We start from the raw sequence: 14,422 nt of genomic DNA, 5'->3' as shown, positions 1-14,422 counted from the left end.
TCAGGCCAAATTTTGATGATTGGGCAAAAGTGGAGACCAGTCATACTATTGATAAAGGATTCGGCGAACGATTACTTCTGTTCACTCTTACTAGCTGTTAGTTTATGAGTTCGCACCATTGTTGTCAGCCGTTGGTCAAACCATTGGCCAACTCAAATCATCCCTCATGTTTTTGCGTAAGGAACATGTGAACTTGATGATTACTAACGACTCCGGTCGATTTCTTGCTTACTGTTTCATCATATCTACCCAACCAACTTTCGAGCATCTTACTTTATCCCTCTGAATGCAACAGAAGTTGTATACTGGCCTGGGTGTTCGGGTGGGTGGATTTATGGCCGGCCAGAGTCCACCAGGGGGCTTGTCAACCGTTAACGTCGCCGTCTGCACAATAGAAAAGGCTAACAGTATGGTCAATCGGCTTGTTGAAGAAGGAAGATTAGATGAATTGGGTGAGTTTTTTTGACCAAGTTTATTCATATGTCTTAAAATTCCTCTTCACTTCCTTAACGTAGTACCGTCTGATATCTATGTCCCGTTTCCAATCAACTGCGTTGGAACCTTGCTTTCCCTGGTGTAACCGTCTGCATTTTCGTGTATCGTTCTTGAATGCTGGCAGAACAACCCTTCTCGTTTCTTACTGTATCTCGCATAGGGCTTGTTATCGTGGATGAATTGCACCTAATTGGGGATACACATCGAGGTTACTTATTGGAGTTATTGCTGACCAAACTGTTGGTTCACTCACGTCGGGTTCGGCAAGAGTCACAGGTGGATTCATCTTTATTCTGTTCGCAGTCCCCTTTGGCCACCCAATTAACTCGTAAGTTTAAGGGTGTACAAATTGTTGGTATGAGCGCCACTTTACCCAATTTGGAACTTCTGGGCGATTGGCTGGATGCCGCAGTGTATACTACCACGTTCCGACCGGTCCCTCTGACCGAATTGGTCTTTTCACGCGATTCGAGAACTTCCGTGAATCATGCTTATTTGGTCGCTCGATCTGACTCACCTCAATCTCATCACGCCCTTCGTAGTGGTTCGAATCCTGGCTCAGAGTAAGCAGTTTATTAACTTCTTCGGCTTATCTGTTATTTTCAACATCTCACTTCAGGTAGATTGTGTGCATATTTCTAAGTATGCAAGCCACCTGTCGCTCTGGCCTTTTGTAAACTGCAGAAATTTGAATTTTATCATATTTTGCCGTATCAATTTTATCCATCTTGACATGACATCGCTCTACCCCTCTCATAGTTTATACCGTTGTTTCCTAGACTATTTACGCACAAGAATAGCAGTCATAGTATACACAGACTAGACAGAAACACCCTCAAATTCGTATATTTACTTCACTACGGTGCGTTGCACATCACCTAGAAATAGATTGGCATAGTAGTTCTATGCCGAATCAATTTTTCATGTCCATTAATTGTCTGGCTGTTGCTTGGGTTTCTTATTTTATTGAAAATTTTCGCAAATATTTCTTATGACACTCCGAGTGGACAGTGGTATCCGTCACACCCTCCCGTTACAGACCTTCAGGGTTCATTATCCACAGTTCATTAGGATGGATTTCCACCCCCGGAGCGTTTCGAAGGTAGGTAGAGAAGTTCCAATCTGTCTAGCGGTAACAAATTGGAGAGAGGATAGTCTTGTCTTACGCTACTGCACGTGGGGAGCTCGAGCAAAAAAGTAATGTATCCCCGAGTCACGGCAACTTTAGACCATCGGTGGACGTTTGGAAGAGTGGGGCTGTTCGAGAACCTGTCTCAAGTAAAGATGTGGTCGATTCAATTTCATCCATAGCGAAACCCAGATTGTGTCTCACGAATTTCTCTCTTCCTCCCTCGGTAGTCGATGAATGGCACAAATCAATGCCAGGATACCAAGCTGATACAACGGCAGTTTTCGCGTGACACTTGCGCCATTTTTGAAGATTCGGATCACGATCGAAGCGCTCCATCCCATCGGTATTACGTTTTAGCTCCAATATTCCGCGGTTGGGTCATATGACTGCTCAACTTGGCTTCTTCACTATATTTGAAAAGCCCAGGGTAAAGGAGTGATATTGCGCACTGGATTTCCGTTACTGATGAGGTGTGAATTCTGTGATCGGTAGATGGGTGACGCTATATACTTTCAAAATGCGAATTGATCACATTGCTGATTGACTGCTTCTGGACAAACGATAGTGGGATTTATACTGCCCGTTACTCCCAAAAGTAATGAAGCAGTTGTACAGTTCTTCAGAATAGCCTGAATTGCAAGATGAAGTATACGGTGAGAAATTTCTGAATCTTTTCGTACCACCAACAAAACGAAGCTTATTGATCTTCCTGAGTTTGATACCGCAGAGGGCCATGGTGGTATCACGTGCTGCAGGGAAAATGCGTATTGAAGCCTCATTCCGCTAAATCAGAAAAAGCGAATCCCATTTCCTCCAAACTCGTTAATGTAATTCACAGAAAGCTCTATGCCTTGCTGGGTTACTTAGATTGAATATCCTTTACTTATATTTGCGCACTCCTTACCAGGCTGTGGGTCCCTAATTACTGTTGGTGGTTGCGCTTTTGTCGTATACCCTTCCCGACCTTCGAACCCCAATTTGCCGTAGAAAGACTCAGGTAAACCAAAATGTGCTGAGCTGAGTGTACTCGATGACTTGTCATCGTTTCGATTCCTCGCTTTAGTACTGACCTTAATCCTTAACTATCGACCTAATCTTTATTGCAGACGTTTGCAACCGGTTTCCACACCTTTGCTTGATTCCCAGTTAAGCGCGGAGGCTCACTTGACTTCGGTGGACGAGGATGGTGTGTTCAGTTTGTGTTTAGACACATTACTCACCGGTCACGGGGTTCTCGTGTTTTGCCCAACAAAACAGTGGTGTGAACAGCTGGCGGACAGCATGGCTAAGCATGTGAGTTCGTCTCAGTGCATACTACTCGTGCCTTACTTGTATTTGATAACCGCTTTGCTGCTAGCAGAAAAACCTAACGCTACACATTCTGATGAGAAATCTGGTTTTCTGGCGCTGAAGGGTCGTAAGCCAGAATTGTAGTTTTCAGGAAGACAGCTTTATGTGTTCGTATGTACTCCCCTCGACAGATATTCACGATAACTCAGTCCTACTTTCTCGCCAAAGAGGACGAAAACACTCGGCCACCCCAAACAGACGGGAAAGATGACATCACTATGACCACGCCGGGGGGAATTGAATCTATTGCCTTTCGCTTAGCTGCACGATTGGATCGATCAGGCTTAATGGGCTGCGTGGAGCGGCTTCGACAGTGTCCTGCTGGACTCGACCCATCTTTGGCACGATGCTTAGGTTATGCGGTTGCCTTTCATCATGCAGGTACGTCGAGCTGTCCACTATTTTCATTACAGTTACCAATAATAGTTACTGTTGTACTTATTAAAGTTGTCCTTCTCTAGAGAGACAATCTGGAGGAACCGACCAAAGTAACATCAGCTGGAAAAGATTCCAGTTGAAGTTTACTTCAAATGGTCAACCCGAAGCTCTCTCCCATCCGGGGACTAGCTCCGATGAGGGTAACTGCACCATCATCTCAGGCCTCGCCGGCTTAGTTCGTTGTCCGTTTTCTTCAAAATGGTTGATAACTGCTTGCCCGCCTCCACTTTTTTCGTTTTGTGCCTACCGCAACCGAACTCTTCATGCATCTTATCATTTTGTCAACCAATGTGCGGCTGGGTATTTTCAGCCGGTGAAGCGCACGTGGGACCTCCATGTGGACCTCCTGTTTCATATTATTACCTATATGTTCTACCGTTTTGGACTACCATTTGTGTTTGTGTTCGAAGTAGCTCAGTGATTAGGACGGGAATCCAACCCAGCATCTCGACTCCTCTTTTCTGGACTTAGGCAGTCTGACATCTCAGTTGTGCTTCCTTCGGGTGACATGGAAGCCAGGTACTGAAAGCGTGTTGCAACTGAGCGATTATCTTGGACAAGAGACTCACTTGAATTTGGTTTGTTTCCCGTCAACATCAACTTAATCTGCATCTGAATGTTTATCGCCACAGCAGATCAATATGTCACAGCCTAACGATTATTTATTTATTATTTTTTAGGTTTGACGGTGGAAGAACGCGAGGTTGTGGAAAAAGGTTTTCGTAGTGGCATAATTCGCATCCTCGTTGCCACATCGACTCTAAGCTCTGGCGTGAATTTGCCTGCTCGCCGTGTCATAATCCGGACTCCGCTTTTCCACGGCAAAATTTTAGACTATTTGTGTTACAAACAAATGGCTGGACGAGCAGGCAGACAAGGTGTAGATACATCGGGTAAGCGCAACCCAAACGTTTCAAATACCCTATACAATTCATCCCGGAGGTACTGATGTTCCTTTGTAAATTCCACTTCCCTCAAATATTTGGACGCTCTTACGATCAGAATAATCAAGCTTTGATACCGGCGTTGTGTAATCGTTCTAGTGGCGTGGTTATATGATTGTACGAACAATGTCCGGAGAGCCGCATGGCTCCCTCTGGATTGTGCTGGAACAGCCATCAATTTGGACTGTGTTGCGCAGTAAATCATCTGCAAGACATGCCTTGCGGGAATATATCTTCGACATCCTGACTCACTTCCGTAAGCAGTTTCACAAAGGTGCCAAACTTCGACCTCTGCTCGCCTAAGTCAGAGTGCGCAGTCTACGGTTTTTGCTTAGTTCTGTCCATCCCTTCTCGAAGGACCCACTCCTTTGAAATCCACGGTAGTTTTCCATATCAGTCACGACCCTCTGAAGTGAGTCATCATTCTAGGAGACATCAAATCCCATCGTTGTGACCTTATGGGGGTTTATTTTTCCCCGTTCACATTTCCCCCGGTATTACGTTATCCAGCTACCTTTTCAATCACTCAGATGTTCATTACAGATGCAGTGTATAAAGTTCTTTTAGGGTATACCGATTCCACTTCTAATTGGCTAATTAGACATCAGCAGTGAGTTTTAGAGTTATGTTGCCACATTCAGTAGAAAGTTATTTTCATTCCGATGATTTCTACTAATAAGTTCTGTAAATACTGGACAACGCATTACAGACAATTCTTTCAGGGGATCATCTGGAGGCCTAGTCATCGAATTCCTTCAATCTCATTGCATACCTGAACTCAAAATTGTTCCTATGCGGCGACACATCCGTTTGCAGTCGGTGTAACTCATGAAATTCAACTAAAGCTTGTTTATTCATCTTGAAAGTGAATGTGCTCCACAGAAGCTGCTTGGTGTTTCAGTTGGAACGAGATTAAAGATATCGACATCGCCCCAACTGGAACAAGAGGCGGCCTTTGTGGCATTCAGCTGAAGGATATCATAAACAAGCACGTGGCGCTCCAGTGGTTAAGGCGTGAACTCACGGACCAGTGGTTTTGACCCAACCTCAGCATCTCGACTGCTCTCATTTAGACTGACAACCAGTATCTCAGCTCTCCTGCTTCTTTTGGGTGGCTTGACAGCTGTGCACCGAAAGGGTGTTACACCTCAGCGTCCATCCCAAATAAGAGATTCATTTGAATTTTATTTGAGTCTTTCTTTGACATCAACGTACTTTTCATCTGAATATCTGTAGCCACGGAAAATCACTGTTTCACTAGATGGCTTTTTCTGCCGTTTGACACATTTTCACCTTTTTTGTCCAGGGCAGAGCATACTGTTGTGCAAACCGCGCGACTTACCTCGTGTTCGACAGCTAATTAGTACTGGGATGCCTCCGGTACATTCGTGTCTGATGGACGCTTTTGGGGGATCGGCTGAGTCAACTTTTAAACGTGCTCTTCTGGAGGTAAGGCAGATTAATGGCACATTAACCTCAATCGAAGTTTGTGTTCAGTGTGAGCTTGAGCTGGTTTGCCTCAGAGGATTTCGTTATTCACCCCTAACTCTTATATGTACAGTGTCCTAGATGGGCAGGTAAAGTCCGTTGCACCCTGTTTTCCAATTAGCAGGAAAAGCTCGTGTCAAAGACTCATATTCAAGGTTTCATAAGAGTGTATCTCGAGAAGTTGTCATCCGCAAACACCTCTTTTTTACAATTTCACAACCAATGTTTTATTTGGCCACTCTAAAATATAATATTCAGTCCCGTGTTTGTATTGCGTCTTCCGTGTGCACCGTTTCCTCTCCAATTCCATCTAGTGCTTCTTTATGACCATAATTGTGTTGTATGTCACCTTGAATTTCTGTTTCGTGCCAGCACCCTATTCGCCGTTCTCTAATGGCTGGATAGGGAACTGACAGTCATTCCTGAGGCTAAGTCTAGGTTTGGTGCGCCGGTACTATTTCAGTTTCATTTCAGCAATAAACCGGCAGCAAGATGGCTCTGTGGTTAGAGCACGAATTTACTAATCGGACGGTCCGTGGTTCGAACCCGACCTCTGCCTCTCGACTTCACCTTTGTAGACTTGGGCAACCTGGCAGTATCTCACCCTTCACGCTTTCTTCTGGTGGCATGGCAATTAGGCGCCGAAAGAGGGTTACAGCTGGACGAATCGATTAGAACCATAAACTTCAAAGCAAAATTGTCCTGATTCCAGCAGGTCGTCTTATTCCGTCCATACAGCAGGATGCATAATCGTGAATATACGACGGCTTATACCGTAACCTGCACGTAACTTGGAACCTTACAGGACTTTGCGTGCATCGGATGTTGATGGCGTGTATGTCTTTTCCTAGCTGGGCTGCGTAGAAAGCTCGGATGTGTGCTTGCTTGCAATCCTCGGAAAAGATGTCGGGTCAATTTTTAATCCGCATTCTCGATGTAAACACACACAGTCACTTCCTTTTTGTCGGTGCCCACCTTAACGCAAGGTCTTCCGAAGTAGATGGTTCTACAAATTCTTGAAGACACCAGTTCCCTTACTGTTTCCATTCCACGCTCGTTCCTAATAAGGATCGTTCTAGTTCCTTCACCTCTTTTTATGTAGGCTTAAAGTTGCCATCTTGACCTGGGAGACGGGCTCGAATGCTGCAAAGATCCCGGAATTCCCAGGGGAGCGACGAGACTCCGTACCACAGGTAGTCATTCTGAGAGTCTGCATGGATTTAAATTCATAATCCACTGTGCGACAGGAGTGAAGGCAGTACGGCTTTTCTTTTTTGATGACTATCATGTCCGCGTTTATGTAATCCCGAGGAGGGATAGGTTAGAAAAGAGTGGACCAAAAGCCAACCCTCCTGCCAAACAACGGTTGACTATAACCCTCGGCGAACTGTCCAATACGGGTTGAAAACAAGATAAGCCTGATCATGCTACTCCAAATATATCTGCTATGGGTATTAGCACCATGAGTGTGGGATTTATGTCTACTCAGCGAGGCGGGCCAGACATTGCAGTCAAAAGCAACAGTTCACAACGGTCCAATTCCTCCCCTGCTCTTCCATTTTTGGCTGACTGAAATTACATTCTCTGGAACCAGGTTACCTATGCTTCGTGATTTATACCTGATAAGTTGACTGGCTAATAACCAAACAAACACCCACTGTCTCCCGGTGACCGCTCACGTAGTTGGAATAGACTGTAATTTCCATTTCTCACAGTACGGTCAAACTGTAGAACTTTCGCCCTACTTTGGCCGTCATCCATTTAAATAGCAACCTTATGAGTAGTACATTACAAAGATATGCATGTATCGCGATATCTCGAATATCGTAGCGACTGAAACATGAGGCGGCCTGGTGCAGCTCATTCAGTTGCCTGAGAACATCACAAACGAGAGATTCAGCTGGGTTCCAGATGAGTCTCTCGAAAAAAAACTAAATTAGTTTGAAAATGAGTGTATGTGCGCTAATTTCGTGCAATTTGGTTTCAAGTAGAACATAAGGTTGACGGAATCCCGGGGACTGCGCCTACCTGATGAGCCCAAAAAGGGCGAAACCGGTCGTGGGTTGTCGACGGATTTTCAGCAACCTTATAAGTAGTACATTACAAGTATAGGCAAATAACAGACTTTCTGCATATCGAGTTAGTTTTTTTTCTGCGTACTACATTTTTTCTTTCGCAAGAAGTCTACTGACTTTGGGTTTTCACCTTTTCCTGTGATTTCGCTTTCACGCCAGTGAAAAATCCAACGCTATTACGGAAGTTCCTTTGATTCTCTACGCTGATGGCGAGTGTGTTGTCTTCGTGCCGTGTTCTGACCACCACAGCCGGCTGTTTCCGTACAACTAACAAGCACGGGTGTGACTTGAATCCAGTAGCATGCTGAACACCCGTTTAGCGTCGTTTGATAAATTATGAGTAGTAAAGGAAGTTTGCCATACCAGGCTTGTCTAAACGGTTTATGTTGTGCAGGACTGACAAGGTTGCTTAGAGTGAAATTCGGGTGGTCAGATCTCATTAGCTCAATGAGTGCAACGTTATGGTATTCTCAGAGCCACGTAATTGTACATCACCATCATCACCATAGAAAGCAGAACAGTGTTCAACACTGGTGCTTCACTGTCTTACACAGTTCGAATTGGTATGTTTTTGTCAATAAGAAACGCTTAACCACGAGCAGAATTTTATACTGGGACTAAAATTGACTGGCTTGAAAATATTGGAAGCTAGTAAGTAACAATGATGTCCAGCTGGTTGTGTGGCACTCGATACCAGCGGGTAGCGGTTCGTATGTCATTGGGTTGATCACCTTGGTTAATCAGTTCCTCTAGTGACCCTCTTACAGAACCGTGCGCAACCGCAGGTCAGTCACAAAAATCTGGCCATTCTTCCCAGTAAGATAAGACCGCTCCTCTGGTGCAATCGGATTCCATTGTTTTTTTTACCACACTAGCTCAGTTGTTAAGGCGATTATTTACTGGCTCGAACGTCTATAGTTTGAACCCAACGTTGGCATCTCAGCTGCTCCCGTCTCAGCCCTCGTACTTCGGGCGGCATGGCAGTTAGACACCGAACACGTACTACCAACAATTTAGCAGCGGGATGCTCTGTTCCGAACTGTTTAGACCTAGTAGGAATGTGTTGCTTCATAGAGCACATCCATCACCTACATCCACCTTGGTTGTTTCTATTCAGCAACTGAAGGGGTCAGTCCAATCTGCACTCACTCTTTGCTCAATATTTTACTCACCAAAGGTTATTGCCAATGGATTTATCGTGAATGTTGCCGAGGCCCGCCATTATCTGTCGAGTACACTGATGGCGAAGGCTTTATCCACAGCCACGTCACAGGAGGATCCCAGTCCGGCTCGCCAACCACGCCGCAGATCCTTACGTTTATCGCAAACCAAAGGTGCCATTACTTCCGTGGAAGCGTCACAAGTGTCACCTGAGGTACCACAGAAACTTTCAAAATCTCCGTGGCGGCGAGATCCCACCTTGTCAAAGGCGGATCGCATTCTGAATCTTTGTCTCTCCCAGCTTTGTGATCACGATCTTATTGTGATAAACCGCTGCGCCAATATCGATTGTACGCAGTGTCACACAGCGAAGAGTTCCAATCATTTGAAGACACAAATCATCCCAAATTGCTATCAGCTCAAGCCAACGGCGTTGGGAAGAGCCGTGTTATCTTCATCTCTGGGTCCGACACATGGCCTCGTTGTTTTCGAAGAACTGGACAAGGCTCAACGTTCTTTGGCTTTGGATACGGACCTCCACCTGATCTACTTGGTGAGTCAATCAACCAGGCATTTTTGTCACATCCAGCTTATTGTTTCGTCAAAGTCGAGCGTCAACGGCATGTGTCGTGTACTCTCCATGCCACTGACATTGAAGCTAAGTAGTGGGCAGTGTACCCGCACTGCTTCTTTCAGTAATAATACTGCGGCCCACAGCGTACCCGGCCATGCACTGTGCCATTTTATCTCACAATCCTGCTCCCACTGAGGCCACAGCTAAAAATACCCGTCATTTATGAGTTATCCTCTAGTTGTTGTGGTCTTCTGGGGGCTTATGCATGCTACGCCGGCGGCGAGGATGGTGGGTAAGTTTGCCCTTCCGGATCTTTCGCGGAGAGGTAACGACGATAACCCTCCGTTGCTCTGAGGTGCAGTGAACTTCCACGTGCGTTGTGAATTATCTCATGTTACAACCGTACATAACCGCGGCAATCTCCCATGTCGAGATTTTGCCACACTGAGCTCAAGATTTGATTGTCATGTTTGAATATACTTTCAGCAGAATGTTTACTGCTGTTGACTATCGAACAACATAAGGAACCGAAGATGTTTGAATTTGCGTAATGTCCTGGATGTTATTTCTTTTTGGCTCGAGAAGCATCACGATGGCATCTCAGTCAGGACTAATCGTGATTGTTAGGAAAATCGCCTCTTTCCTTCAGGTTCCAAAGCCCAAGCATCTACTAATCTGGCAGAATCTAGTGATTCTGATGTGGGCCAGAGCTTGTGCCAACAAGCGTTGCATTTGGGCTGCCCCCAAAAGTGCACTTGCTCCCGGGGTAGCGCCGTATTTTCAAACAAGAGATATATCCATGTTTTGTAATTTGCCTGAATTTTACTGATGGCACTTTGTTATACTACACAACGGTCAGTAGTATCGCACTCTAACTGAGCTCTCTCATGCGAAACTTCAGCTAACTCCTGTCTATCTGGACGTGGGCGCAGGACTCGATTGGTTCCGTTACTTGGAGCACTATCAATCGCTGTCTCCGGCTGATCGTCGCGTAGCCGATTTGATCGGGATCGAAGAGCGCTTCATCACACGTTGTGCGGCGGGCGCATCAACCACTAGTAACACTAATACTAGACAAGGTGCTTCAGCGTCGAATTCCGAACGTGTGGCTCTTCACCGAAGATTCTACACCGCACTCACCTTGTATCGTTTGGTATGTGAAGATGGTTTGGGCACGGTCGCGGAGCAGTTCGGAGTTAATCGTGGGCTATTACAAAGTTTACAGCAGCAGGCATCTACTTATGCCGGTGAGTCGACCATGATGAGCAGCTTAATTATGAGTTAAATTCCCATCTGGATTATAGCTTCTTTGCTCGTTCTCTAGATTGCCCTATTTAAATTAACATTTCCGAGACGTCCGTGGGTAGTCTCTTCATCACGAAGTATCCTTTTTGGGCACACCACTTTTGCGTTTGTATTAGTCACCGGTCAACCCATCTTATTGATCTTCCCAGTTGCATGATATAATCAGAATCAGCTGCACCGGAGCTGCCGTCCATAAGTGCCGCTAAGATGTGAGTTATTCTTTTGAATACTTTCTGCTTGTTTCAATAGGAATGGTTACTATTTTCTGCAATCGCTTGGGTTGGATACATCTGGAGCGTTTGCTGGCCGGCTTCCAATCTCGATTGTTCTACGGAGTTGCCGAAGAACTAGTGGATCTGGTACGTTTACTGCCTCTGGTCAACGCTCAGCGTGCCCGTGCTCTGTATGCTGGCGGCTACACCTCTGTCTCCGCCGTGGCTAACGCAAAACCACGAGACCTCTCTAGGTTGTTGCAGCGCACCATTCCATTTCAACGGTACGTTTTAGCTGTGGGTGGTCACGCTGGTTAGCAACAGTTGAATTGAACAATTTATCTGATAACGCTTTCTTTGACCTGTTGTATTTCATCGCCGTGTCTGTAATCCACAGTGGTGAGCTGTCCGCGCATGGGGTCCTTCAACGTCAAACAATCATGCTCGATGACGGAAGGTACGTCGATGAGGAGGAAGCCGCTCCCCTAATCGTTCAAAAGGCTCAGAATTTGTTGCAGCAGGATTTGGTCGCAGTTTATGGGACGCATATCGCTATGCTTCCACCTACCAATGAAACTAGATCATCCTCTCAAAGCAGCGTATGTACGAATAAAACTGATGCGTCCCCAAACCAATCTCAATGTCCTACGTCAGTTGCGGTGATGCGTACTTCTTTAACCACAAATTCTGAGAAACGTTCACCGTCACCTCCATTCATCTCCAATGAACTAACTGAAAAGCCCGTTTTGTCGCCGAGACGGGCGTTATCTGAACCCGGTGTGCCGCAGCCCAAACGGTGCCGTTCCTCACCTGCTGGACGCTCGGAAGTGTCGTCGAAAATTATTTTTGACAGGCAAATAGAACCTGGATTTATTGACCTTTCTCCCACACCCAAACAACCGTTGACCAATAATACACAGGCCGTCGACATAGCTGCTCCGCAGATTGCCGATCCAACATTTATTTCTCAAGACGAATCGTTTGTACTCACCACTCAACTTGTAGCGATCGTTGATAGCCGCAGTTCAAGTTCAGTAGACATCCCGTTGACTGTAAGCCAACCGGTACATGATCAGTTGGACTCCCACATCCCTATTTCCAGGATAAATCAGACAGATATTGAGATGAACGACACACTCACCCTTTCGATGCTTGATAATGCGCTCGATTTTGGAAATGTTTCACTCAGAGAGGTTTGTTTGTTGTCCGTTTAACCTTACTTCTCCTCGCTGTTTTGATGTTCTGTGTGATTTTTACCTTTGATTTTCTAGCTTTTTTTCGCACTAATTTGCACTAAAATTTAAGAAAAATCCTGTTATCCATACACTGTCTAGGTACTGGTACTCTTCCAATGCAGCCTCCTGGCGGAAAACATGGCATTTCTAATCCCACGTAGTCTCGCAATAGTACTGCACACTTTAAAGTTATAAAAAGCGTACCAAATCGTGCTGCAGAATTACGTAAATCATCCAGGGCGATCAGAATTCCTCTAGGATTTGACCCAAGAACGGCACCATGATCGCGTACGCCCCGCTATATTACTAGTTCCGCGTTTTCCTTCACAGAATGATCTTACGCCAATTCTGAAGACAAGTCGCTGCCAAATCATTCCATGTCACTGGTGCTCTTTTCTCCTTCCTTGCAGCTTGCTAGCCAAGGCTTTCATCCACTTTCTTAAGGATTACAAAATGTAAATATTTGGGGCTCAGCACCGCGTTCCGTTGAAGAAATCTTGTGTTGAATTTCTGTCGCTTGTGATATCCCTGTGTCGGCTCTATGTTCAACTTCACAATGTCCATCCAGGTCTTGTGCTAACGAAGGCCAACTGAATTGTCCGCAGAGGTGATCAACCAACTCCTCGGGATGGGATTTTCTGAACCGATTTCTGACCAATCTCTGTAACAAAGAGTATGACTGACACCTTACTTTTTTGGCCGAAATCGAAATCCTTAGGCTCTTGTGAATTGGTGTTTAAGAATCTGTGTACCCTATCTTGGTCGCTATTTATTGGTTTAGTTTTTGTGGTACCCGTAATAGCTTTTCATCTTGAAGATAACGTGTTCATTCCGTCGAGCCGCATGACCCCAGCAAAGGGTTCTAAAAGACTAGATCACTAGTTCCCGCTAGCCCTCCGAAATGTTTTAATTACTGCCAGTTCTACAAAATTCTGGTGGCTTTTTGGTAAGTTTGGATCGATGTTGCAGACCCCGACCCAAAGCTGCCACCTTGACGTGGTGGTCGGGCTTGAGTGCTGCAATGATCCCGCGGGCTACACTGGCTGGGACTTCGTTCCACAAGGTACAACCATACCAGGAGGCCAAAGGGCCAGACCAAGAGCAACGAGACCCCGCACTACGAGCAATCGTGGTACGGGGTGGTCTGGGGGTAAATTCGTACTGTCCTCTGCGACAGGAGTGTGAAGGCAGTAAGGTGTTTCCCCGGACAACCAGCATGTTCATATTTATAGAAGCAGCGATGCTGCCTTCCCCCGAGGAAGGACGGGTTAGGAAAAATCGGCCCTAAAAATTGCACACTCCGATCGCCCAACGGTTTGCTGTAACTGCCGGCGCATTATTCAATACGGTCAAAACTCTTAAAATCAAAGCGTCCGGTGTCGTTCAAAAGGCACCTGCTGTGAGCAGACGCATCAGAAATGAGACAGTAATTTCTTATTCCCTGCGTCCTTGGGTCAGGCCAACCCCCTGCAGCCGAACAGGTTAAACTGTTGAGGTATCGGCTCCGTGCAGGGTCCCAAAAGGAAACCCTACTGTCCGCTGCCTCGTAGGTCATAATTCTGAGTCCCAGGCTACGGGCAGGGTCCCCGAACAAAACCCTGCGTCTTCCCACTGCCTTAGGGGTTGAACTTTTGATTCAGGGGCTCAAGGTGGTTACCTCATCCAGACCCCTTTCCTTGACCTGGGCAATGGGAAGTACCATTTGCCCACGTAGTTCGGTGTTCACCGACGTCCCTCTCCAAACGTATAAGCGACCGACGATTCTAGTATTCCTGGATTTCCGAGGCGCATACGACTCGGTTGATCGGTCTGTTCTTCTTGAGGCGCTTGCCCAACAAGGAATGCCCCGGAAGTTTGTAAACATAATACGTTCTTTGTATTCTCAGACTTCCGGACGTGTGAGAGTGTACGGAGAGCTCTCCAAAAGCTTCCGTACACAAAGCGGTGTCCGTGAGGGATGCCCACTCTCTCCATTCGTTTTTAACTTTGTGATCGATGAAATAATGAGACGAA

The 14,422-nt window shown here is 45.9% G+C and overlaps 1 protein-coding gene across 1 annotated transcript in view; it reads left to right on the top strand.

The window, feature by feature from the left end:
* Positions 1 to 14,422, top strand: part of T265_02512 (hypothetical protein) — a gene marked incomplete at both ends in the record, with an annotated part of 51,613 nt that overhangs the window by 4,545 nt on the left and 32,646 nt on the right. Inside the window, 10 exons of the mRNA XM_009166775.1 lie at positions 296 to 452; positions 656 to 1,058; positions 2,734 to 2,920; positions 3,127 to 3,358; positions 4,096 to 4,308; positions 5,666 to 5,808; positions 9,100 to 9,636; positions 10,559 to 10,904; positions 11,212 to 11,428; positions 11,470 to 12,367. Coding sequence (XP_009165039.1) covers positions 296 to 452; positions 656 to 1,058; positions 2,734 to 2,920; positions 3,127 to 3,358; positions 4,096 to 4,308; positions 5,666 to 5,808; positions 9,100 to 9,636; positions 10,559 to 10,904; positions 11,212 to 11,428; positions 11,470 to 12,367 — 3,333 coding nt within the window. The remainder of the gene's footprint in view (positions 1 to 295; positions 453 to 655; positions 1,059 to 2,733; positions 2,921 to 3,126; positions 3,359 to 4,095; positions 4,309 to 5,665; positions 5,809 to 9,099; positions 9,637 to 10,558; positions 10,905 to 11,211; positions 11,429 to 11,469; positions 12,368 to 14,422) is intronic.

The sequence above is a fragment of the Opisthorchis viverrini genome, assembly GCF_000715545.1.
Source record: "Opisthorchis viverrini unplaced genomic scaffold opera_v5_32, whole genome shotgun sequence".
Taxonomy (NCBI): domain Eukaryota; kingdom Metazoa; phylum Platyhelminthes; class Trematoda; order Opisthorchiida; family Opisthorchiidae; genus Opisthorchis; species Opisthorchis viverrini.
Note: the sequence above shows the minus strand (reverse complement) of the source record. Positions and strands in the feature narration are given on the sequence as shown.